This window comes from Typopeltis vanoorti, chromosome 19 (assembly GCF_054136105.1).
Source record: "Typopeltis vanoorti isolate ZY-2024b chromosome 19, IOZ_Tvanoo_1.0, whole genome shotgun sequence".
In the NCBI taxonomy this organism is placed as follows: domain Eukaryota; kingdom Metazoa; phylum Arthropoda; class Arachnida; order Uropygi; family Thelyphonidae; genus Typopeltis; species Typopeltis vanoorti.
The window spans coordinates 30,508,124-30,532,537 of record NC_143567.1 but is presented as its reverse complement, the minus strand read 5'-3'; the positions used below and the strand labels follow the sequence as shown (position 1 = coordinate 30,532,537).

The window sequence follows — 24,414 nt, the reverse complement described above, 5'->3', positions numbered from 1 at the left end:
CTTTTCAAAGAAAGTTGTAAAGCCCTTTTACATCAGCCTAAATTGAACTGAAATTTTTTTATTTTATTTATTAATGTTGGGCCCATACATGAGAGGTTGATCGATCAACCTATAGTATGTTAGTACCATATATGGGTAGTTGGTTGAGAGAGAAAAAAACTTGTTTACATTTGATTTAAAAGCCTGTATATTGTATTCCTCGGGAAATACATCGGGACTGTCAGTACAGCAGTAGCAGGGATGAAGAAGGAGGAAAAGAAACTTGTTCTAAGGGTTTCAAGGTGTACTGTGAAAGGCTGTTGGCCGACGGCTGTACGTGCTTCAACAGGCTTAGTAATGAGTGGAGGAATTATCAATGCTATTTCAGATGAACATTTGCCATGGAAATATTTATAGAATACACAAATTGCAGAGACCAAACATGTGGGAAAGTGAAAGGAGTGAGTTGGTAGGAGATGGGTCATTTATCAATCTAATTGCTTTCCTCTGTATTGAGTCAAGCATTTTGAGGGAGCTTTTGGGAGCCTCACTCCAAATGTGAGAGCAGTATTCGATAGCTGGGTGGATTTGTGATTTGTATAAGATTAACAGCTGTTTAGAGGTGAAGTAACGTCTTGAGCGAAAGAGAAATCTTAGTTTTTTGGAAGCTGAGGATGAAATGGTTGTGATATGTTTATGCAAGGAGAGCCCGATGTCAGGGTAATTCCAAGAAGAGAAAATCTCATCTTGTCTGGAAATTTGAGTGTTAACAAAAATAATTCTGGAGGAAAATGGTTCTTTTTTGTGAGAAATAAGACAGAACTGGGTTTTACTAGCAATGAAGTTGACGAGGTTATCTGAGCACCATTGGAGGATGGCTTGGAGGTCAGAGTTGAGGGTAGTGATGGTTGATGTTCTGTAGGTTGAGGTGAGTTGTGTAGAGTAAGGTTTATCAAATGAAACAGAGGAGGTGCAATGTGCTGCCACTGCAAAACTGTATTAGTTGGAAGTCAACTGAAGTAGGTCATTGATATACAGAAGAAAGAGGATTGGTGAGAGAACAGAACCTTGTGGAAAGTCCAGCATTAGTTGGATGGTGAAAGGATAAGGAACAGTCTATCATACATAGTGTGTGTCCAGACAGAAAGCTGGCAATTCAACTGCAGAAGTCCTGAGAAAGTCCAAATGATAGGAGTTTGCTTAGTAAGCCTTTGTGTCAGACCCAGTCAAAAGCTTTAGCGATATCAAGTGCAACCACTTGAGACGGGTCAAATTTCTCCATGGCATTTGTCCAGAGATGGGTGACATATGTGAGCAGATCTGCTGTTGATTGGCAGTGGCAGAATCTGTAGTGGTAGTCGTTTAATAGTTGGATGCCTTCAAGGTAGCGTAGGAGTTGAGTACTTGATAGTTTTCTCCATCACTTTAGATAGGACTGAGGTGAGTGAAATAGGGCAGAAGTCAGATGGCAGTGATTTGTCACCCTTCTTAGGAATGGGTTGAATATAGGATAATTTCCAGGCTTTGGGACATATACCAGTGGAGAGTGGGGTATGAGAGTATGTACAGATGGCATGACACAGGATAGGAGTCAGTTTTGGCACACAGACTTTCAGGACAATTGGAGGAATGCCATCAGGACTAGGAGATTTTTTTGTGTCTAATTTAGATAACAGGTTTCTGATCTCTTTCTGGCAGAAGGATATAGGGGGCATTGTATGTTGGGCAGTTGGAATGATGGGGGGGGGGGGCATTTGCCATTGTCAGTTATGCGTGCAATGGAGGCAAAGTGTGAAGCCTCGAGGAGATTAGCTTTTTCTGTGAGTAATGATGATGCAATAGATAGAGGCGGGAATAGTGTTGGGTCGAAGTTACAACAACCAATTGCTTTGGCAAGAGACCGAAATGAATGATTGTATTTCTTTCTCTCTCTCAACCCAGAAAGTTTGGGAGCTTCTTATCTCATGTAAATATCAAAAATAGTTTTAATATTAATTTCTAGCACACAGCAACCATTTTTAATTGGTAAATAGACTGATGTACCTTGTATACTTATTCTTTGATTACTTTTATACATTGATGATGTATTGTTATTTTCAGTCTGAAATATTTGTATTTTTCATTAAAGTTTATTACTGTGGTTACTGTGTACTTTTGGTTGTTTTATAAGTTATACCACAGGTATTGTGAAAGACTAGACTAAACATATTTGCAAGTTCTCAGAAAGAAAGATGGTAAATGGGTTGCTGTAATTGTCTTTCTATGACCTTGTCTTTCATACTATAAGAATGAGAAGAGATAATCAAGTCATCGACATAGAATCTTGAGGAATCATGTGTAGAAAATTTCTTGACCCATTGAGGATATGATGGTTGATTTGGGTCTTCCACAATGAATCTCCAGACTCCATGGAAATTCTGTAAAATAATAATAATAATAATTCTCCTTGCTTTGGAAAATGGGTCAAGAAAGGGAGTATGAGATTTTCCAGGAAATTCCTGAACTTTTCAAATATCATCACACCAACTACTAGTTGCATGCTTCATATGCCAATCTAGCAACAACATTGGGAAATAGCCTAGTGAAAACTGCAATGTGATATTTTGCTTAGTTATTGTATTACATCTGTTCATGTCAACATGTGTTTGGTGCATCTAGTGATTTTTTGCTGTGTTTAGAATTAGCGATTTTCATTATCAATGATGAAGTTTTGCATCAAACTGGAAAAATCTTACATGGAGACATCTGAAATGCTAAAAACAGCATTTGGGAATGAAGCTTTAGGCTGGACTCAAATGTCCAAAATGGTAGAAACGTTTCGGCTGAACTTCAGTCGATGATGATCCCACTTAAGGAAAGCCATCAACATCGAAAATTGACAAAAATGTTGCAAAAGTTCATGTGGTCATTCATTCTAACTCCCACTTAAATGTTCGTGAGGTAGGTGAAAAAGTAAACATTTCAAAAACTGTCTATCATGGATTCTTATGCGAAATTTAGACATGCATTGCATTACAGTCAAATTTGTTGCCTCGCCTTTTCACTAATGATCAAAAACAAATTTGAGTTGATGTGAGCCAAGAGCTTTTCAGTCAAGCATATGAGAATGAAAATGTTTTAAAAAACATCATTACCTGGAATGAGACAGGTTTATGGCTATGATGTCAAAAAAAAGCTCAATTGTCACTGTGGGTGTCAAAAGGGTCACCACGACCCAAAAAAAGTGAGACAAGCAAGGTTAAACGTCAAAGTGATGATGACAGTTTTTTTTATTCTGTTTCTTCCACAAGGCAAGACAGTGAACAAGGAGTATTATCTTGAGCTAATGCAATGTCTTTTTGAGGTTATCAGAAAAAAAGCTGTTTGGAGGGAAAAATCGATGGATATTTCATCATGATAATATGCACACACACCATTACTAATCCATCAATTTTTGGCGAAATATCAAACAATGGATGTTTCACAGCCTGACTTTGCACCAGCAGACATTTTTTTTTATTTCCTAAATTGAAACGTTGAAAGGTCAATGTTTTGAGTTGACTGACTCGATAAAGAAAAAAGATTGCTAGCAGAACCACGCAGTATTCCAAAAGAAGCATTCTAGAAATGTTGGCAGTGGTGTATACAAAGTGCAGGAAAGTACTTTGACAGTGACAAGGCCATATAGCTTCTAAGTTACACACTACTACTCTCCTAAATTGAAACGTTGAAAGGTCGATGTTTTGAGTTGACTGACTCGATAAAGAAAAAAGATTGCTAGCAGAACCACGCAGTATTCCAAAAGAAGCATTCTAGAAATGTTGGCAGTGGTGTATACAAAGTGCAGGAAAGTACTTTGACAGTGACAAGGCCATATAGCTTCTAAGTTACACACTACTACTCTGTTCACTGGACAACTACAGATGCCGTATGGTCACTCCGATGCTCGTGATGTTCAACACCAGGCCTCGCCATGTAGTCCTGTTGTTTGCTTTTCTAGCAGCCTCAACTCTATGAAGATCAGTCACTCCACACATGCCAACCATCCATCCATCTCATTGATGGTCTACCCCTGCCTCTTTTTCCAGGAACTTTACCTTCAATTACTGTTCTGAGAAGTCCTCCTTCCATCCTTTCACATCATCATCATCAAATTCCTGCCATGTACCCTAAAGGGGTGTACAGGATATGATAGTGCTACATGAAAAATTTACATCATTACTAACTTACTATCTACAATTTTCCTCCAGATCAGTCTGTTACTTGTCAAGACTCCAATATTATCAGATCTTATATTTCTGTCTTCTAAGGCACTTTGTACCGTATCAATCCATCTATATCTCGGGCTTCCTCTGGGTCGTTTTCCTGCCAAACTGGCAGAGAACACTTGTTTTGCCAATCTTTCCTCACACATTCTGTTTAAATGTCCATACCACATGAGATTAGCACTGCTAACGCATTCCTGGATACTGACAATGTCAAGTTCTTTCCTAATATCCTCGTTTTTAATATGATATTGCCATTGATGCCATCTGTTCATGCCTCTAATTTTTCTCAGGATTCTCATATCTGTGGTCTCTAGTCTTTGGTCAAGTGTTTTACTTTTGACCCAGCTCTCAGATCCATAAGTTAAAACTGGTTTGAACACTGTCTTGTATACAGCAAATTTAGTGTTCCGACTAAATTCTCTCTTATTCCATATGAATTTATTCAGTTGACTTCCTACTATACCAGCTTTATTGATTCTGTTGTCTATTTCCATATTTAATTTACCATCTTCACTAAAAATCATGCCAAAGTAGTTGAAATGTTTTACTTGTTCCACAGGTTCTCCATTCACAATGCAGCTGATATTTCAATGATTATTCTGCCTATTTTCATTGTCTTTGTCTTTTTATTGCTGACCTTCATACCATATCTATTACAACAGTTATTCAATTCAGTCAAGGAATGTTGCAGACTCGTAGCAGATTTATTGATAAGTATAACATCTTCCGCATAAAGCAAAGAGCTGACATTAACATCTCCAATTTTGATATCATGTTTAATACCACTTTCCTTCATAATGTGATCAATATAGATAATGAATAACAGAGGGGATAATGTACATCCTTGTCTCACACCAGATTTAACATTAAACCATACTGTACTTTCTTCAATTCTAACTGCTGACTTACAACCCAAATAAAGACTAAGTATTGCTTGATATAATGCCCCACTGACACCATACAACTGTAGCATATTGAATAGCTTCTCTCTTGGCACCATATCACATGCCTTTTCCAGATCTACAAAACTCAAATAGAGATCTTTGTTATATTCCGATGATTTCTCCACTATTTGTCGTAAAGTGAAGATCTGATCCTGACAGCCTCTATCTGGCCTGAATCCAGCTTTGTCTTCACCAAGCTTTTCTTTCACAATTCTTCTCACCCTTTTCTCAAGTATACTTGCATATATCTTACCAGGAACACTTAGTAGGGAAATACCTCTGTAATTCTCACATTCAGTTTTATTTCTCTTTCTATATATGGGTATTATGAGAGCTCTACTCCAATCATCGGGAATTCGTCCCTCTGTCCAGGCCTTCTGAACTATGCAGTGCAGTGCAGCCACTGCAAGACTTTTATACCACTATATTCCAGCATTTCTGGTCGAATATCATCTACTCCTGCTGCCTTTCCACATTTCAAGCCTTTGATGGCTTTTCTACTTCAAGTATAGATATGTATTCCTGACTGTATGCCTGGTCAGCGTTTTTATCACTGTGCTATCACTGCTTGTTTCATTTAGCAAATTTTCAAATTAATTACTCCATACTTCAAGGATATCTTTATCTCCCGTTTTCATCACCTTTATCATCTCTAACTCCTTTTACAGTACTCTTTCCTCGATTTCTAAGCTTCTTCAACAACCTCCAAAATATTTTGCCACCTTCTTGATATTTATTTTCTATGTTCTTGCGAAAGTCCTCCCATGACTTTTGTTTAGCTAGTTTTACACAGTGTTTAGCTTTCTTACATTTGTCTCTGTATTCTCTAAGAGCACAAGCTGACTTATTTGCCAGGAACTTTTGATATGCTTTCTTCTTTTCCTTCACTGCCTCTATAACTTCCTGTGTCCACCATGGAGTTCTGATTTTTGTATCCTTGCAGACAACCTCACCACATGACTCTCTGGCTGAATCAATCAAGGTTTTCTTCAAGGCTTGCACTGAATCTCTAAAGTCTGGTTCCTGTTCTGAAACTCTTTCATTTTTTCATCAATAATCTTTGTGTATTTTAGTCTACAGTTCACATCTGAGAGATGCTCAACTTTTATTCGCTTTAAAACTTTCTTACATGTTATTCTTTTCAATATGAAATTCAATCTTATCCGGCTCAACACTAAATAGTGATCACTTCCAATTTCAAATCCTCTGTACACTCTGATGTCCTGCACAAGGGAGAAAACATCACTATCAACAATAACATAGTCAATGAGACTTTTCTTACTTCTTGCCTCTTCTCTCCATGTGAATTTGTGTACATTTTTATGTTGGAACATGATGTTAGTAACAACCAGTCCATGTCATGAGCAGAAATCCAAGAAATATTTGCCATTATTATTAGATTTGCTCTTTTCTCCAAATTTTCCCAATATATTTTTGTATGTCTGACAATTCATTTCCTACTCTGCTATTTAGATCCCCAACAAGGACCAACTTTTCCTTTTTCATTGTGTCAGATGCTTTCTCTAAATCCTCAAAAAAATCCTCCACTTCTACCTTAGTAGAACCTTATGTGGGACCATAGGCACAAATAAGTCTGATTGTACAATTCACGATTCTGATATTTGCCCACATCACTCTACTTGAGACTGCTGTCATTCAAGAAGATTAGCCTCGTATTTTGTGTTAAATACTATGGCTACTCCTTCTTTTCCTTGATTGTTATTGCCTGAATATAACATTATGTATTTATTGCTCAGAAAGATCTCACCAGTTTTTGTCTTTTTTGTTTCAGTCACCCCTATTATGTTGATCTGGTACTTATCTAATTCCTCAGCCAGCTCCATTTCTTTGCCATTCAGGCTTCCTATGTTGATAGTACCGATCTTTAACTCTGGTGATGTTGAGTTGGGGTGTTTTTTCAGATTTGTTCCAGTAGCTGACATGTCGCTGTTCACCTGGTTCCCTGGTGAAAACAACGGGGGCCTTGTTTCATGCCGGCTGGGGCATCACCCAGCCGGCATGAAATTTTGTCATGTTGTACCATCATTTTGTAATTTGGTTTAAGCCAATAAGAATTACAATTTGGTCAGCTAAATCCCAAATTGCCAGCTCATCCTCTTTTGTTCAGTATCTAGGTAGATACCCAACAGAGTGCACCATGAGAAGGTGAGGATTGGACATTGGGTCAAAAGTCCTGGTCGGTTCTCCGCATTCCTTTAAAGGCTATGTGGAGGTCTCCTCTCAGTTATACAGCTTTGACCCTTAAGCACCCCTCCATCCTTTCTATGTGTTCTAAATATTTTAATTTTCTACTGTCAATATCCTTAAAAGAGCCTTAAAGTTCTACTGATCTTTTCTAACACCCATTCATTTGTATGCCTTTCAGTATATGATATCTTCAATAGCCTTCTGTAACACCACATCTCAAAAGCAGATATCCATTTCTTATTTGACCTTTAAGTTCCAAGTCTCACATCCATAAGTCGCTGTTGGAAAAACAACTGCATCCAAAATCCTCAAGTTACACAGGAAAATTTTTATTTAAAAAGTTCAAGAATTTCTTGGATAAACCTCGTAGATCACATTTGGTCTTTAAAGTCTTCATGCAAAAGTTGCTGCACTCCAGAAACCACAAAAGATGAGAATTAACCTTTTTTTTTTTTTTTTCCCAAGATCTTACACAAACAGTTAGTAAAGTCCACTGTATAATAACTGGTTGGGATTCCTGGATCTTTAACTCACTGTTGAAAGGCAATAAAAATTGTCCTTGGCCAGGTATATGGAAATTCATCTTCACAAAAAATTCTGCTGTAGAGATATAGTAGCTGATCCACAGAAGAGTGATAAATGTTAAATTATTTCAAAAGGGATGTCATCTAGTCATACAGTACTTAACTGACATAGGTACAGAGCAGTTTTCAGTAGTTTCTTGAACAGCTTGTTATAGAGCTGTGGAACGTTCAAGAAGACAATCTGATGTTTTTTCTTTTGAAGATGAAGAATTCATGCTCAAAGAAAGAATTCAGCAACAGCACCCTACCCACCATAGAGGCACACATGAATGCTCCCTATCTGGAAAGCAATCAGTGTACATGGAAATGGGATGCATACTGACACCACAACAAGCCTATATCTTTGGACCACTAGGCAGGATACTTACTGCGATGTCACTGACCATTGCTCACAAACCCAACCAGCTCATTTGGGGGTGAGCAATCTAAACCTGCTCATCTTGCTAAAGTAGAGGGCCAAAAATAGTGCAAGCATCAGGATCCTTCACTTGCATGTCCACAGGTTGTATTGCTAGCAATGAAAGCAAGTGATAGTAGCCTGAAGAAGAGGAAAGTAAAAAAAAGACTCAAGAGAAGTGGAGTAAAGAATATAGAAAAAAAAGAATAGAATAAAAGATATCTAATGAAAAGGATCATCAAACAGATGTCCTTCTCTACTGCTCCACATGGAAAAGTTTCAAGAAAAAAAATTCTGTCACCTCTATATAACACTGTGACTCACCTTAAACTGAAAAGCACTCATAAAGGTTCCTCACATCCTAGATCTCCAGTGAAGGGCAAATATTGCCATCCTTATAAAATAAACCAAACTGCACTTGTAGAACTTGCCAAGAAAGCAGTAAGTTATAGTGTTAGCAGTTACCTATAACATACATGCATGCACGCACGCACTCATTCGTGCACAGTTTGAATCACTGCATCTGATCGATACTAATTCTGTCTAATATCCTCCCCCTGTCCCCCAAGTGATCTGATATCAAAGTGTCTTTGTGATTTTTGAATTTATAATATTATAACAAACCTCCATGAAATCAAGAGACTCAAGCAACAATCTATCATGCTTAAAATTAAACTAATTCATGTGGCTAGTATTCACAACACATTCCTGTAATGCATTTCAAGGGAGCCATCCCTGGAAGTTATGAAAGGAAGTTGTGAGCAAGAGGGTAAGGAGTGGTCTCTTTACGTGGAGGATGGTTGAACCATGGAATGCATTGCCTAATAGAGTGGTGAGAGCGTGAACAGTCAAAGAGTGGTATGACAGATTTTGTGTTTTCTGGGGTGGGCCTCCTGATGAGTCTTGTGATTCCATGGAGGCCTGAATTATCATCACAATAATAATTTCACTTGCCTGTTGCTCCTCCATATGGCACATAAAAAATGTACTCCTCACTCCTATTATAACCAACAATTTGGATTATAATTATATTCAGTGTGACTGGGAAATCACACTGACTATACTGAATCATCATTTACTCAAAACATCTTGGGTCTAGACAAATTTGAACAAATGACTCGACACTTTTACATGACTTTCAGGGATAGCTTGATTGTCCTCCTCTCAACTATATACAGGTATCTCTCAATTAACGCGGTTAATTAATCCCTCGATGTTACCATGTATATCAAAATCGCGTTAATCAAATCTAATAATCAATGATAAAAATTACAATTCGTCCATGATCGATTACTGTATTAATAATTCGTTTTATTTGGTATCTTTTAGGAAAGATAAAAAATGAATGCAAAGTAAATGTTTAATAAATACTTGTACCTACATTATTTACTGCAATTTTTTTATCAAAAGAAGTTATCACAGTTTGCACAGTTTTAGTTTTTTTCTTATCGGCATAAATCCTACAATAACAAGCAAAATGACTCTCCAGACCTTGGCAAACAAGCAATGAAACATAAAGAAAAAACACTGCAAATATAATACATGATGGTACAAATTAAGTTAATATTGAATCCAACATTATTTCATAGCCAAACATAGAAACTACAAGAGTTTCATGCTAAATATTAGAAACTAAAAGTTTCGGCAGATGCAAGCATAAAGCAACCTTAAGGGCAACTCGTAGTAAAGGTGGAGTAAGCTCCAGATCACTTGTCTTAGTATTTTCCATAATGTAAGAGGACATGATGGTAAATATTGAATCCAACATTATTTCATAGCCGAATATAAAAACTACAAGAGTTTTGTGCTGAACATATAGAAACTAAAAGTTTCGGTGGATGCAAGCATAAGCAACCTTATGGGCAACTCGTAGTAAAGGTGGAGTAAGCTCCAGATCACTTTCCTTAGTATTTTCCACAATGTAAAGCACATCTCCTAGAGGACATGTATGATAAATAAGCCTTTGGCTCTCTATTTCAGTAATACATGATGGTTTATTTATTTTCAGTTACAATCTAGAAATTATTGAACAAAGAATAAAAAAAAAAAAACTAAACCATACTATACTGACATTAGAGGGTGCGGTATCTCTCAGATACGATTTATTGTCAAATATCAGAAACCTTTACATAACATCTGTTAAACCAAACCGACAACAAAAAACAGTGCGGAATATCACTCGTAGCATATGAATGCACAGCTACTCATGACCTCCAAGCTATACACTGAATTGTGTAAGAATATTTATATTCAACATTTTGCATGTATCTGTCAGATCAGCTGTGAGCTCCGCAGGGTTAAAGGCACATTAATCAAAACTCTTGCAGCGCATATCAAGGGATTGCCGCAATTAATTTCGCCGTGTTAATCAAATCCTGCGTTAAGCAAGGGACACCTGTATTTAATACTTTCTGTATTAATCTAGTAAAATCCCTTCACTAACTTAAATGTATCTATCAATAACACCCCATTTCCACCTATCCACCATATTCTGTAATTTACATTCCCTCAACATTTCACCCATATGTATTCAAAAATAATTTAAATTGCTGAATAATAAGTGTTTTAAAAATTTGGGTTATAATTATATCCAGTAATGATTGGGAAGTCACACTGATTATACTGAATTATCATTTACTGAAAACATCCTGGGTCTAGACAAATATGAAAAAAAGACTCTACTGTATTTTATTTACATGTGTAAGCATTAAAACTGAGTATGCAAGATACTTTACCTTTAACAGATACAGATTCTTTACAAGTAAAAGGCAACCCAAGGAATGGTTTTTCTCTTGCCAATTCATCTTCGGTTTTCACATGGGATAAGACTAATTCATCAACTTTCTTTGCTTCTTCAATGGCATCATTAAATCTTTCATCAACTACAGCATTTATAACTGGCTGAACTTCCTTAATTCTAGCAATATAAGCTTCAACTAGGTCTTTGCTCTTTAGCTAGAAGATCAAAATTCTGAATACTTCACAAGATAATACAATAAAAGAGATAAATCAATAAGAAAGAAACCATCTCATTTAGATTTTAATCAGTCACTGAAATGAAATGAAATATGCTCTATGAAAACAAATGATGAAAAGAGTGAAAGAGATAGCTAACTAAAGAGTAAAATATTTGAACATTCCATTATAGGAACAAATAGATAACTCGCTGGCCTGGTTGGCTGAGAGATAAGCATATCCACTCTCTAACCAATAGGCTGTGGATTTAAATCCTGCTGGGGACATGGGGGTTTGTGATTGTCTTTATTTGGGAGATGAATTTCATTATCCCCATGTGAGACCATTACTCTGTTTAGCAGAACTCTTGAAATGGCTTGAAAAACTTCCATATTTGGTCTCTAGAGTGCTGTCTTTACCACAAGTTTCCCCAGTCTTGAAAATACTTCAGGAGCAAACTTTGTTTGCTTACACTTGGATAAAGAATTAAACCAAGTATATAATTTCTTGGTATCTTTAATTTAAAGTATTATGGATGTTAATTTTCTATAAGTGTGGATTCAAATCCTGCTGGGGACATGGTGGTTTGATTCCAGGGGAACAGAGATTTTGCTCCCTTAAGGTTTTTGCCTTAGGGAGCTTTTGAGCATTCAGGGATTTGGATCATTTGGGGTGGCCTGTATTAGGGCTTCCTTGGTTGATGTTTTTCCTGGAATATGAGCGGTTTTGCTTGGTGGTAGGGGAAGCTGTCACTGAACAGAGCCACCGCTGAGTTAAATGGTCACTCACTGTTGGGTGATCAGAGTGATCACATGAGTTTTTGGAGAGGTAACCTGCACACTTAAACAGGGAAACCGGTCTGGGTAGTGACCCCCCCCCCTTCCCATAATGCATAGCATTATACATGTCCACAAGGAGATGTGCTTTGCATTATGGGATACTAAGGTAAGTGATATGAAGTCATACCACCTTTACCACAAGTTTCCCCAGTCTTGAAAATACTTCAGGAGCAAACTTTGTTTGCTTACACTTGGATAAAGGATTAAACCAAGTATATAATTTCTTGGGATCTTTAATTTAAAGTATTATGGATGTTAATTTTCTATAAGATGATTTGAATAGACTTTTAGCTTAGCAAATGAGTAGGGGATTATAGTTTTAATATTAATAAATGCAAGATGCTGCACTCTGGGGTGTAGAGATATAAGACTGTGTACTATACTGTACTGTGCTCCAGGAAGTGGATGAGATTTGGGATCTTTGTTTTATGGTTGACAGCAGACTAACATTTCAAGGAAACACTGCAGGTGTTGCAAAGACTGCACATCATATTGCTACTGTAATAAAAAGTACAGTGACAAGGAGAGATAAGTAGTGGTAGTTCCAAATTTGATCACCCAGTTTCCCTTCTGATGTGGAACACTAGAGAGACTCCAGAGATGAATATCAGGACTCTGGAATGTTGTTATGCAGAGTAATTTGCAAAGTTTGGCAGATAGGTGCAAAAGAGGTGATATGATAAAGACAATCAAGATGGTGACGGGCTTTTACCAGATTAATACAGAAAGTATTATAAAAAGAATGGAGGGTGAGAGGGGAAGAATGAGAGGCCATCCCTGAATGTTGTGTAAAGGTGTGGTGAAGAAGAGTATGAGGAGTAGTTTTACATGAAGAGGGATAGGTGAGTGGAATGCATTGCCAGAGTATAGTCTGCCCACATTTGAGAGAACAGTAGCTGGCAGAGTGCCGAGAAGAGTCAATTCATGTTGAAGGGAAAAAAAGAATATGGGATATAAGAATTCATAACCAAGATGCGAAATCATGTGCTCTATGTGTAAAATTTTCCAACTGTTATACAAGCAAAATAGTTACCACTTTAAAAACTAGAATGTTCATAAAAGAAAAGCTAATTTTCCGATGTGCAATAATAAACACTCATCCCACAAAATGGGTTGATTATTCATTATCAAAATGGATTCACCTTCTTCTGTCATTCACAGAAGTGTCGAGGGTTCTCTCATCTGTGGTTGAACTATAAATGAATTAAGGGCTCCCACAATGAGTCTGCTGACTTCACAGAGGTTACTGCAATAATGATAATAATATTTAATCTGCTTCATGAACACTGATTAAGTATTCTGATACTCATAGAATTTGATATCCACATGATAGGAGTTTTGTAGGAAATCAGACTATGTATGAGTAGGGTGAACAAGAATATTTGTTATGGATATGAGTGGACTGAATACAAAATTATTAAATTGCAGCCAAATACACTCAACTCTTGCAGTATTTGTTATCACTTACCTATGTCTCAATCTGAGACATATACTGATCTCTTCACTTCATGGGAGACTGGAATAGCCAAATAACTATAGCTTCAAAGCATGCCACCAACAAAAATTCACACTGTAGGAATTTTTTCCCAGATACTTACAGTTGATATTAGAAGCTGAAAATGTTGCATAGCAATATTACTTGAAATGAATGCTCTAGAAAAGAGAAAAAAATTGAGATGAGGTTTTCAATCCATTGTGAAGGATGTTGTACAATTTGGAAAACAAATTGAAATGTTGCATTACATTCCCATTAAATTAATGGGAACGTACAGAAGAAAATGGAGGAGATACAGTACCTAGGAATGATGGAGAAAATACAGTACCTAGGGATGATGGTAAACAAGATGCCAAAATTTAGAGAGCACAATAAAAAGGATATAACAATGAGGAAACACTGACAAACAGAAATAAAGACAGTGTTTTCCTGTAAGGTCACAATCCAGCTCCATTTAAACTACTGCAGCTTTAGTCACCAAATTTGCAGAGCAATGATATCTTGAAAAGAGTTCTGAGGGGGAAAAAAAAGTCACAGGTGTGGATGAAAAGTCTATGAATGAAAGTAAGTTAGGATCAGGGAAATGGGGATGGTCAGAAAGAAGAGAGAGGTACAGTAGCAGAGAGAGTAGAGTGATGATGTATACTACTAATGCACAGAGTATCAGAAATAAAGGGGCTGAATTTGTAGCATTAATTGAGTTAGTATGCCCAAAGATAATTGGTACAAGTGAAATGTCATTGACTGAGGATGATATACTGTCATGACTAGAAATAGTAGGCTATAGAATTTTCCAAAAGGATAGGAAAGTGAAGAGAGGAGGGGAGTACTGTTAATGATACCAGAAAAATTGTGTCCTTCAAGAGTGGTAGAGGATAACAGTAATATGTGTGAAGATTTTGAAGCTATTTGGTGTGATATTGAGATCAAGATCAATAGAATAGTATATCTAATAGGATGTTGTTATATACCAGGGAATATGGAGAGCACTGATTGTGAAATGTTAGAAAAATTAGCTGGTCATGTAAAAGGAAGGTGATCCTAATGGGAGATTTTGAATGTGCACTAGAAGGAGGAGTTAGTGTATGGGAACATGGAGTGAATTTGTTGAGTTTTTGCAGGATAACTATCTAAAACTGCATGTGATGGAAACAACATGAGGTTTATCGGTGTTGGAATTTGGTGATATCCTCACTAGGATGTGGTTGTGAATGAGATATTAACACTGCCACCTTTTGGTGAGAGTGATCATGAGGTGTTGGTCGTGAAGGTAGTCAAACAAGAAAAAGTGATCAAGAAAGTCTATGTGTGGAACTATAAAATAGGTGATTGTGAGAAGTTCCATATCAATATATTGGGCTCATAAATTGTGCAGAAAAGATTGCTGACAGCATATGGGAAATTAAGGCAATATGTAACACAAGCAATGCACAATTGCATATCAAGAGTTAACAAATAAACAGAGTGGGAGTGAGATGGATGAACAGTGAAATCATGCAAGCAATGTCACAAAATAAGTTGTAATAGAGGAGGTACAAGACAGTTTGTAATAAACAGATGCATGAAGAATATAAACTGCAGGCTAAAAAAATGACAAGCATGGTTAAAAAAGCAAAAGCAAAATATATTAGAGGAGATTGGCCAGTCAGGTCAAAGAAAATCCAAGAGAATTTTTTTGTTATATAGCAAGAAAGAGGAAAAATAATTATAGCAGGTTGACACTTGGTGGATAGTTATGGTAGCAGAGTAACCATAGCAAATGATATAGTGGAATTATTTAATGAGCAATTCATCAGTGTATGTCATATTGGGGTGAATGATGCTGTGCAACATGTAGAAGGGAGGAAGGATTAGGAAAATTAAAGCTGAAAGAATCAGAGGTGTATCAAGTATTGATTGGGTTAGATCTTAATAAGGCTGTGGGAATGGATGACATATCATCACATATTTTTAAAGAATGTACAGAAGAGTTAGCTATGCCCTTGACTTGGTTATTTAATGAAAGTTTTGCAGTAGTGAAGTGGTAGAGAGTGGAAAGAGGCAAAATAACACCTCTCCACAACCATGGTTCTAGGATAGAAATTTCCAATTATAGGCAGGTTTCTATCTGCAATTGTGGTCAAAGTGTTGGAAAAATTGGTTAGGAATACAATACAGGGTTTATGGGCATAAGATTCTCTATGATAGTCAGCATGAGTATGTGAAGGGTATGTCTTGTTTTAGCAATCTACTCAACATTTTATGATAAGGCAACAAATGTATTGGATAAGAGAGTTTCATATACAGTGATATTCTTAGACATTGCAAAAGCATGCGACAGATTATCACATAAGAAGTTGATGTATAAGCTGCAAATGATGGGATTAGATAACAGATGGTTAGATGGATTGAAGATTACTTTTATAAACAATATCAGCACATTATGCATGATGGAGCAGTGTCTCAGAAAACGAAGATGAACAGTGGCATCCTCCAAGTTCTTTTCTTGGGCCCTACTCTTTTTTATTATCATGAAATTCCTGATATATACCCTTGGGGGGGGGGGGGGTATACAGGATATTATTATTATTATCCTAAGACTCCATGGAATCAAAGACTCATCTAGGAGGTCCCTTTGTTATACACAGCTCATCACACCCTGCCTTAAACACATTCAAATTTTCTGTAGACACCACACTCTCAGGCAAGGCATTCCAATCATTCACAACTCTCCATGCAAAAAAACTTCTTATGTGATAATCTGTCGCATGCTTTTGCAATGTCTAAGAATATCACTGTATATGAAACTCTCTTATCCAATACATTTGTTGCCTTATCATAAAATGTTGAGTAGATTGCTAAAACAAGACATATTGAACCTCATTTGTAATTGTTAATTACAAATGAGGTTCAATATGACCACCATACTGATGTTCCAGGAACTGCATACGGTGCATGACATTTTCCACAGTGGCTCGCAACATATCGGAATTGATTTGTCTCACGTGTAACATTATTCGATCTTTCAAAGTTAGAATATCGGGTACATGTCCTTGATACACAATGCTTTTAAGAAATCCCCACAGCCAAAAGTCACAAGGATTGAGATCAGGTGAACTTAGTGGCCATGGCATGGGAAATGCATGACTAATGATTCTTCTGTCAGAGAAATGTTGTTGCAAAACATGCTGTACCTGAAGTCCGATGTGGGGTCGTGCACCATCCTGCATAAAGATGGTCGAATCGAGACATCCTCTTTGCTGCAGTTGTGGAACCACAAAGTTCTGTAGCATATTGGCATACCTGTTAGCATTGACGGAACAGGTCACTGGTCCATTTTGGCGATTTTCCTCGTAAAAGTATGGACCGATGATAAAAGATGCCGTAAATCCGCACCACACTGTGACTTTGGGCAAGTGGATAGGCATCTGCGCACATGTGCGAATTAGTTACAGGCCAAATGCGACAGTTGCGTGTGTTAATATCGCTGTTCAAATAAAAGTGCGCTTCGTCACTCCATAAAATCTGCCACGGCCATGCATCATCCACTTCCATGCGCACTAAGAATCTCAAAGATAAGTCGATTTGTGTGGTCACATCACCAGGTCGCAATTCTTGAACATGACTGATTTTATAGGGGTAAAACTTCAACATCTGATGTAGGATTTTCCACAACATTGTGTATGCGATATCGTTTGCCAGGATATTCTCTCATGCACTGCTGGTACCCTGCACATTCGTCATCTCCTGTTCCACAATAGCAGTTGCAACTTGTTCAACTTGTTGGTGATTGATTGGTTTGCGTCCCCTGCCTACCTGCACTGCTAGAATTCCAGTAGTTTCAAATCGCCGAATCAGTTTTTTCGTAAGTTTGTTACGCTAATCGGTCCTTTTCGTAAATTTTTCATATGCCGAAAATCACGAGGACAAGCACTGGCATTATTGTTCCGCTGATAATAGAGTTTGACTAACAAAGCACGCTCATGTAAGGTAAGAGGCATCAAAAAGCAGTTCGTCTACGAATTATAAGAAATCTCACAGGCTTTCCTTTTATTGCATGATCGCTCACAAGAACGCGATAATGCAAATTAATGCATTTTACTCGGTAAACAGTGCCAAAATTTCCCCTGTTGGTGACTTTTGGTACTTTTTTTTTTGTTAAATCGAATCCCAATGTTCCCCTGTGTACATCTACCGAATATTGGCGTGTTTCATCCAATACAATACTCGCTAGAGGGCTCTGAATACTTGACATTATTTTATAATCACCTGGTACTTTGGACATATTATGCGAGCTGATGAATCATTGGAAAAGGCAGTTATGTTGGGGAAGATTGAGGGAATGAGAAGAGGAAGACCACACACGAGTTGGGTGGACAACATAAAAGAACTTACCAACTTGAACTTACAATTACTGAAAGAAAGGATAAGAGGCCAAGTAGGATGGAGAGCCTTTGTTCACAAGATCACCAAGCGTCGAAAATGATTGGATGCACATAACAACATTCACCATCACTCTAAGATTTCTTATTTCCTTCACCTACAACAATATATTGCTGCCGAGTGTAAATTTTACATTCCATCTTTGTTTCCCAAATTTTAAACCTTACATTTTGCAACACCGAACTGGCATCCCTACTCCTGTGTCCATTCACTCAATCTGTTCAAGTCTTCTTGTAAGGTGACAACATCTGCTCTCCTCCTCAAATCTTCCCTAATATCATTAACATATACAGGTTAAACAGCAGTGGCTCTAAAACAGACCCATGAAACACACTACTAGTGACTTTCCTCTTCTGGGATATTGCTCATCCATACCTATCAGATAGCCAGTCTCATCCAATGCACTAATTTAATATTCAATCCCATCTGCTCTAGTTTGATTATCAATTTATCATGTGGTAATCTATCAAAGGCCTTTGCAAAATCTAAGCATACTACTATGTATCCATCTATTTTGTCCAATGAAGCCATCACCTTATTGTAATAAGTAGTTCACTAAAACATTACCTCCCTTTAGAAAATCCATGCTGTCCATCAAAGGTAATATCATTGTTGTCAACCCAATTCTGGATCCTAGTTCCCACCAGCTTCTCCAATACCTTAACCAAAATAACTGACACATAGGCTTATGATTTGATGCGTGAGTTTCTGTCATCTCCCTTGTGAAGCAGCACAATCTTGCCTTCCTTCCACTCCTTTCGAACTTGACCTAATGTAAGATTTATACTAAATAAATATATCAAGGCAGATGTCAACTCCGTGGCACATTCCTTCAAAATACATGGTGATATATTATCAAGTCCCACAGCCTTCTTAACATCAAGTTTGCTCAATTCCCCATATACATCTTGCTTACAATCAGCAGATGATGAGGAGGACCTCATCATCCACTGCTCTCAAACTCTCTCCATGATGTCACATGCACAATAATAAAAGACCATTATGAACTGCTCATTAAATATCTCAACTATATCCTCTGCAGTAGCTGTTCATATTATGATAGTAACATATGAAAAAGTTATATCATTGCTAACTTCCAATTGACAATTTTCCTTAAAATTAGCCTGTTATCTGTCAAGACTCCAGAATTATCAGATCTTACATTTCTGTCTTCTAAGGTGCTTTTCACTGGATCAGTCAACCTACATCTGGTTTTTTTCCTGCCAACCTGGCAAAGAACAGTTATTTTGCTATTCTTTCCTCTCCCATCCTGTCTAGATGACCATTCTACCTGAGGTAAGCACTGTTAACACAGTCCTGAATGCTAATAATGTCAAGTGATTTCCTAATATCCTCATTTTTAATATATTCCCATTGATGTCCTATGGTACACCAATGGGAATTTCACATTCCTAATCATTCTGAGATCTCTCATATATGTAGTCTTCAGTCTTTGATCAGTGTTTTATTTCTAACTAGGCTCTCAGATCCGTAAGTTCAAATTTGTTTGGACACGGTCTTGTATACAGCTAATTTAATGTTTTATTCTGCTGACTTCCTGTTGTCTATTTCCACATTTAATTTGCCATCTTTGCTAAAAAAAAGTGTACCTAAATAGTTGAAATGTTTTACTTGTTCTATAAGTTCATTTGGAATACAGTGCGATGTTTTCAATGTTTATTTTCATTGTCTTTGTCATTGCTGATTTTCATACCAAATTTATTACAACAGTTATTCAATTTAGTCAGGGAATCTTGCATACTTCTACTGCATTTATTCAGCAGTATAACATCATCTGCATAAAGTAAAGAGTTAAGATTAACATATAATGTGATCCATATAGATACTGAATAACAATCGCGATAATGTGCACCTTTGTCACACAGCTGATTTAACATCAAACCATCTGCCTGTACCGCCTTTAATTCTAACTGCTGACTTACAGCTTAAATAGAAATTATGTATTGTTCAATATAATGTCCCATTTACACCATATAACTGGAGTTTTTTGAAGAGCTTTCCTCTTGGAATCTTGTCATATGACTTTTCTAGATCAGCAAATCCTTGTTATATTCCCAAGATTTCTCAACAATTTGTCTTAAAGTGAAGATCTGATCCTGACAACCTCTATTAGGCCTGAATTTAACTTGTTCTTCATAAAATTTCTCTTCCATAATTTTTCTTAGCCATTTTTCAAGTATACTTGCATAAATCTTATCAAGACAGTCAATAATTCTCACATACAATGCTAGTTCCGTTTTTACATAAGTGTACTATGAGAGCTCCAATCATCTGGAATTCGACCCTCTGACCAGGCCTTCTGAATTATGCAGTGCAGTCACTGTAAAACTTTGATACCTCTATATTTGAGCATTTCTGGTCAATTTCAACTACTCCAGATGCCTTTCCACATTTCAGGTTTTTGATGACTTTTTCTACTTCAAGTATGGGATATGAAAACTTTCCTGTTTGGAGTTTCTACCACCATGCTGATTCTGCTTGTTTCATTTAGCAATTTTTCAAAGTAATTACTCCAGACATCTAGATATTTTTATCTTCAGTTTTCATGTCACCTTTATCATCTCTGATTTGTTTACAGTACTCATACCTTCAATTCTAAGCTTATTCAATAGCCTTCAGAATATTTTGCCACCTTCCTGATACTTATTTTCTATGTTCTTACCATAGTATTCCCATGATTTTTGTTTAGCTAGTTTTACACGGTGCTTCACTTTCTTACATTTTACTCTGTATTAAGAGCACAAGCTAAATGATTTCATAAGAACTTTCAATACACTTTCTTCTTTTCCTTGACTGCCTCTTTAACTTCCTGAGTCCACCATGGGGTTCTGATTTTTCTATACTTACAATCTCACCACATTCCTCTCTGGCTGAATCAATCAATGTTTTCATCAGGATTTGCCAGTGAATCTCCAAGGCTTCATTTATTATATTATTATTATTCAGGCCTCCATGGAGTCAAAAGACTCATCATGGGAGGTTCTTGCTTGGAGAGTAGAACATGGGGTGGGTTGCCACTAGAATAGCTTGAATGAAGAAACAGTGGATGAGTTCAAGGCATGGTATGATGTACCTGTAATAGATAGGATCTCCTACAATGAATTTTAGGACTTCATGAAGGACTGATGATGATGATCTCTTGCTATTTATATATAATGTAGTAGTCAGTAAAAGATACATAAAATAAACAAGATTGGCTCTCTCAATATTCAAAGGAATTGCAGTCAAAGGAATTGCAGTCTCAAGGCTTTAAATACACGCTGCAATATAACTTTGATGACTTCGAAATCATAAAATAAGTAATTTTAATAAATATCCCACTTCACAGGTAAAAAATTCAGTAAATTGTATTCTGATTTTCATTCAATACCTGTTTTAATATACTTCAAATTTCAAATTTTATTTCCTATTTTATTAAGGAGATCTGTCTACTATACTCTGTACTTCACAGGGCTCTACAGATCAAATTTTTGACATTGTAATAAAAATAATTCAGAGGGTAAAATTTTTATAGATAAAGAAACTAGTCATTTCATAGAAATTTGGAGATTGACTAACATACAGTGGCAGCCAGTGAAATTTTAAGTGGGGGATGCTACCTATACAAAATAAAAAAATTATTTTTTTACCAATCAGTAACCAATTTATTAATAAATAAACCTACAAATTTATTTATTAATAAATTGGTTACTAATTAGAAAAAAAATAATTATCATCATCAAATTCCTGACATTTACCCTCAAGTGGGTGTACAGGATATGATAGTACTACATGAAAAATTCACATCATTACTAACTTCCTACCTACAATATTCTGCCAAATCAATCTGTTACCTGTCAAAGCTACAACATTGTCAGATCTTATATTTATATATCAATCTTCTAAGGCACTTTTTAGTGTATCAATCCACTATATCTTGGTCTTCCTCTGGGTCTTTTTCCTGCCAACATGGCAGAGAACACTTGTTTGGCTAATCTTTCCTCGCCCATTCTGTTAAGTGACCATACCACCTGAGATTAGCTCTGCTAACGCATTCCTGGATACTGACAATGTCAAGTTCTTTCCTAATATCCTCATTTTTAATATGATATTGCCATTGATGCCATCTGTTCACGCCCCTAATATTTCCCAGGAGTCTCATATCTGCAGTCTCTAGTCTTTGGTCAAGTGTTTTACTTCTGACCCAGCTCTCAGATCCATAAGTTAAAACTGGTTTGAGCACTGTCTTGTATATAGCTAATTTAGTGTTCCGACTAATTTCTCTCTTATTCCATATGAATTTATTCAATTGACTTCCTACTATACCAGCTTTATTGATTCTGTTGTCTATTTCCATATTTAATTTACCATCTTCACTAAAAAATCGTGCCTAAGTAGCTGAAATGCTTTACTTGTTGTACAGGTTCTCCGTTCACAAAGCAGTTGACATGTTCAACGATTCTGCCTATTTTCATTATCTTTGTCTTGTTATTGCTGACCTTCATACCATATCTATCACAACAGTTATTCAATTTAGTCAGGGAATCTTGCAGACTTGTAGCGGATTTATTTAGAAGTATAACATCATCTGCATAAAGCAAGGAGCTGACATTAACATCTCTAATTTTGATATCAGGTTTAATACTACTTTCCTTCATAATGTAATCCATATAGATAATGAAAATGTACATCCTTGTCTGACACCAGATTTAACATTAAACCATCTCCCTGTACTTCCTTCAATTCTAACTGCTGACTTACATCTCAAATAAAGACTAAGTATTGCTTGATATAATGACCCATTGACACCATATAACTGTAGCGTATTCAATACCTTCTCTCTTAGCACCTTATCATATGCCTTTTCCAGATCTACAAAACTCAAACAGAGATCTTTGTTATATTCCCATGACGTTTCAGTTATTTGTAGTAAAGTGAATATCTGATCATTACAGCCTCAATTTGGCCTGAATCCAGCTTGTTCTTCACCAAGCTTCTCTTCCACAATCCTTCTCAACAGTTTCTGAAGTATACTGGCATTAATCTTACCAGGAACACTCAGAAATACCTCTGTAATTCTCACATTCAGTTTTATTTCCCTTTTTATATATGGGTACTATGAGAGCTCTACTCCAATCATCTGGAATTCGTCCTTCTGTCCAAGACCTCAGAACTATGCAGTGCAGCCACTGTAAGACTTTAATACCACCATGCTTCAGCATTTCTGATCAAATATCATCTACTCCTGCTGCCTTTCCACATTTCAAGCCTTTGATGGCTTTTTCTACTTTAGGCATGGATATGTATTCCTGATTGCATGCCTGGTCAGTGTTTTTTATCACTGTGCTGTCATCACTGCTAGTTTCATTTAGCAATTTTTCGAAGTAATTACTCCATACTTCAAGGATATCTTTTTCTCCAGTTTTCATATCACTTTATCATCTCTAATTCCTTTTACAGCACTCTTTCCTCCATTTTTGAGCATCTTCAACAACCTCCAGAATATCTTGCCACCTTCTTGATATTTATTTTCTATGTTCTTACCAAAGTCTTCCCATGACTTTTGTTTAGCTAGTTTTACACAGTATTTAGCTTTCTTACATTTGTCTCTGTATTCTCTAAGAGCACAAGCTGACTTATTTGCCAGGAACTTTTGATATGCTTTCTTCTTTTCCTTCACTGCCTCTTTAACTTCCTGTGTCCACCAGGGAGTTCTGATTTTTCTTTCCTTGCAGACAACCTGACCACATGCCTCTCAGGCAGAATCAATGTTTTCTTCAGAGCTTGCCACTGAATCTCCAAGGGTTGTTCCTGTTCTCAAACTCTTTCATTTTTTCTTCAATAAGCTTTGTGTATTTTAGTCTACAGTTCGCATCTGAGAGCTTCTCAACTTTTATTTGCTTTAAAACTTTCTTACATGTTCTTCTTTTCAATATGAAATTCAATTTTATCCTGCTCAACACTAAATGGTGATTAATTCCAATTTCAAATCCTCTGTACACTCTAGTGTCCTGCACCAGAGAGAAAACATCACAATCAACAATAATATAGTCAATGAGACTTTTCTTATTCATTGCCTCTTCTCTCCATGTGAATTTGTGCACATTTTTATGTTGGAAAGTGGTGGTAGTAATAACCAGTCCACGTCCTGAGCAGAAATCCAACAAGTATTTGCCATTATTATTAGGTTTGCTCTTTTTTCCAAATTTTCCCAAAATATTTTTGTATATCTGACAGTCATTTCCTACTCCGCTATTTAGATCCCCAGCAAGGACCAATGTTTCATTTTTCATTGTGTCAGTTGCTTTTTCTAAAGCCTCAAAAAATTCCTCCGCTTCTACCTT

The 24,414-nt window shown here is 36.7% G+C and overlaps 1 protein-coding gene across 1 annotated transcript in view; it reads right to left on the bottom strand.

The window, feature by feature from the left end:
- Nucleotides 1-24,414, bottom strand: part of LOC150095961 (fatty-acid amide hydrolase 2-like) — a 115,139-nt gene that overhangs the window by 84,560 nt on the left and 6,165 nt on the right. Inside the window, 1 exon segment of the mRNA XM_090409575.1 lies at nt 11,095-11,314. Coding sequence (XP_090265701.1) covers nt 11,095-11,314 — 220 coding nt within the window.